The sequence below is a fragment of the Hippocampus comes genome, unplaced genomic scaffold, assembly GCF_001891065.2.
Source record: "Hippocampus comes isolate QL1 unplaced genomic scaffold, H_comes_QL1_v1.1 scaffold1007, whole genome shotgun sequence".
Lineage (NCBI taxonomy): Eukaryota > Metazoa > Chordata > Actinopteri > Syngnathiformes > Syngnathidae > Hippocampus > Hippocampus comes.
In genome coordinates, this window is record NW_017804891.1 from 17,589 (window position 1) to 20,547 (window position 2,959).

Consider the following 2,959-nt stretch of genomic DNA (forward strand, 5'->3'; position numbering starts at 1 on the left):
TAATAAGCGTATATCACGTGCTATGCTATGTCAAATAAATGAATGTCATGAGAATGAAAGACGTACAAATCTTCATTCACCATCTTGTATATTATGTTTTGCAGCGGCGCGGTGCTTGACTGGTCAGCAGGTCGGCCTCACAGTGCAGAGGTGAAAGGTTTGATTCTGGTCCCGTACTTCCCATGGAGAGTTTGCATGTTCTCCAAGTGCCTGCGTGGGTTTTCTCTGGGTGCTCCGGTTTCCTCCTACATTCCCAAAATGGGCGTGGCAGGTTAATGAAACACTCTAAATTGTCCCTGGGTGTGATTGTGAGTGTGAATTGTTGATTATCTCTGCGTTGGGTGCGACTGGCCGGCAACCAGTTCAGGGTGTCTCCCGCCTGCTGCCGGAAGACCGCTGGGATAGGCTCCAGCACATCCTTGACCCTCATGAGGTGAAGGGGATCCGAAAATGGATGATGTTTTGCCATTCAGTTTTTGTCTCCATGGGGCTCTTCTCTGATGAGTGAATTTGGGGTCTTTTGTTTCCTGACTTTGGGGCTCGGACCTCCCAGTTCAAAGCGGTGTTCAAAAATTCCATTCTGACCTTATTTGAAACATGTTAGAATGAATGTCAACATTGAAATACAGGGCAAACCTTCTATTTTGGAGCTCCTATTTTTATATCTATCTGCAGGGAAATGGTGCCTCACCAGTCGTGAATCTCTCCGATATTGAGATGGGTGATATTGAAGAAGACTCAGCTGATCCAAGCTTTTTGAGCAAAGACAACTTTATTGGCCAGCAAGCAACACACAGTATCAAACAATACGTATGGCTCCGTCACACATTTCATGACAAAATGGAAAATGTCCATTTTATTCAGGATAGCGTCCAATAAAAGACGATGAAACACATATCTCGATACGTGGGGTGCCATACAGTCAAGGATGGGACAGTATAAATAAAAGAAACAAACGAAAAATGAAGAAGTAAATCAAACAATCAACCTCTGAAAATGAATTAAAACAAACTACATTTAAAAACCACAACTCAAAGCCAAATAAAAACTAACTATATTGAAGAATCCAAAAGTATTATATCACCGATAACAATGCTTGATTTTCTAATTCATTACAACAACCAAAAAATCTTTTCAAAATAAAAGTATTTAAATTTCAATCAGCCTTGGTGCATGAAATCGTGAAGCCTACTCAGATGAGAGGTGAAAACTTCATTGATGACTATTCATCTCATTAACACACGTGATTTTTCATCTGAGAGATCAGCGACAATTTTTGGCCACAAACTGAGCAAGAAAAAGGTTTCTCAACGGTGTGTGTTCTGGTGTGTTCTTTGAACTGTGCCTTTTGAGAGAATCTTTGGCCACAGTCTGAACAGGCGAACAGTTTCTCACCAGTGTGGATTCTTACATGCTTTCTTAAGGTTCGCTTGAGAGCGAAGCTTTGTCCACAATCTGAACAGGCAAAAGGTTTTTCACCTGTGTGGGTTCTTAAGTGTCCATTTAACTCTCTCTTCTGGGAGAATCTTTGGCCACAATCTGAACAGGCAAAGGGTTTCTCACCTGTGTGTATCCTCATGTGGCTTTTTAAGTGTTCTTTATGAGAGAATCTGTGGCCACAATCTGAACAGGCAAAAGGTTTCTCACCTGTGTGTATTCTCATGTGGCTTTTTAAGTGGTCCTTCCGAGAGAATCTTTGGCCACAGTCTGAACAAGCAAACTGTTTCTCACCAGTGTGGATTCTTACATGCTTGTTTAAGCTTCCCTTGCGAGAGAATCTTTGGCCACAATCTGAACAGGCAAAAGGTTTCTCACCTGTGTGGGTTCTTGAGTGTACATTTAAGTCTCCCTTCTGAGAGAATGTTTGGCCACAATCTGAACAGGCAAAAGGTTTCTCACCTGTGTGTAGTCTCATGTGGCTTTTTAAATATCCCTTATGAGAGAATGTTTGGCCACAATCTGAACAGGCAAAAGGTTTCTCACCAGTGTGCTTTCTTATGTGCCTTTTCATACTCACTCTCCAAGAGAATCCTTGGCTGCAAACTGAGCAGGAAAAAGGTTTCTCACCAGTGTGTGTTCTGGTGTGAGTTTTTAAGGTTGTCTTCTTAGAGAATCTTTGGCCACAAACTGAGCATGAAAATGGCTTCTCACCAGTGTGGGTTCTTGAGTGGTTAATTAAGCTTCCCTTGTGAGAGAATCTTTGGCCACACACTGAGCAGGCAAAAGGTTTTTCACCAGTGTGGGTTCTCACGTGTGTTTTTAAGGTTGTCGTGTCAGAGATTCTTTGGCCACAAATTGAGCAGGAAAATGGTTTCTCACCAGTGTGGGTTCTTGTGTGTTTTATTAAGCTTCCCTTATGAGAGAATCTTTGGCCACACACTGAGCAGACAAAAGGTTTCTCACCAGTGTGGGTTCTCGCGTGTGTTTTCAAAGCTCTCCTACAAGTAAACATCTTCCCACACCGTGAACATTTCCAGGGTTTCTTGTCAGTGTGACATGTCAGATCACCATCAGACTCTTCATCTTCATCATCAACATTTGATGATCTGTTGTCATTTTCTTCCGTGCAAGAGTGCTCTGGCTCCTCCTCTCTTTTAATGTAACGGGCCTGCTGTTCTTCTTCCTCCTTAAAGTGAGAGAGCTCTGCATCCAGCCGCTCACGACAAGCATCTTCGCTGATTTCTGCACGACACAAGAAGACAAATACACATGCAATTATGGTTTCTAATTACAATGAAGGTTACTCTGAGATGAGTTCAGATTACAACTCAATGTGACATTACCAGCATCACATATTGGTGGTGGATTTTTCTTTCTTTTTTGGATTATTATTATTACTCAACTCTCAACTCAACTCAAATGTATTTATAGAGCACGTTCAAATAGCCATGGCTCCACACAAAGTGCTGTACATGGAGCAACTAACATATACAACAGGAAAGCAAAGCAACAAATCAGT

General features: G+C 42.0%; 1 protein-coding gene across 2 annotated transcripts; it reads right to left on the reverse strand.

The window, feature by feature from the left end:
* Window positions 1-753: 753 nt before the first annotated feature.
* On the reverse strand, window positions 754-2,543 carry LOC109523531 (gastrula zinc finger protein XlCGF8.2DB-like). Of its 2 annotated transcripts, none has more exons than XM_019882750.1 (2): window positions 2,320-2,543; window positions 754-1,899 (listed from the first exon to the last, which is right to left on the reverse strand). In XM_019882750.1, the coding sequence occupies exons 1-2, from the start codon at window positions 2,450-2,452 to the stop codon at window positions 1,235-1,237; spliced, it is 798 nt and encodes a 265-aa protein (XP_019738309.1). In that variant the 5' UTR covers window positions 2,453-2,543; the 3' UTR covers window positions 754-1,234. The 2 variants fall into 2 exon arrangements, with proteins under 2 accessions (XP_019738309.1, XP_019738303.1); XM_019882744.1 differs by having other exon boundaries at window positions 2,152-2,543.
* Between the last annotated feature and the right edge of the window lie 416 nt (window positions 2,544-2,959).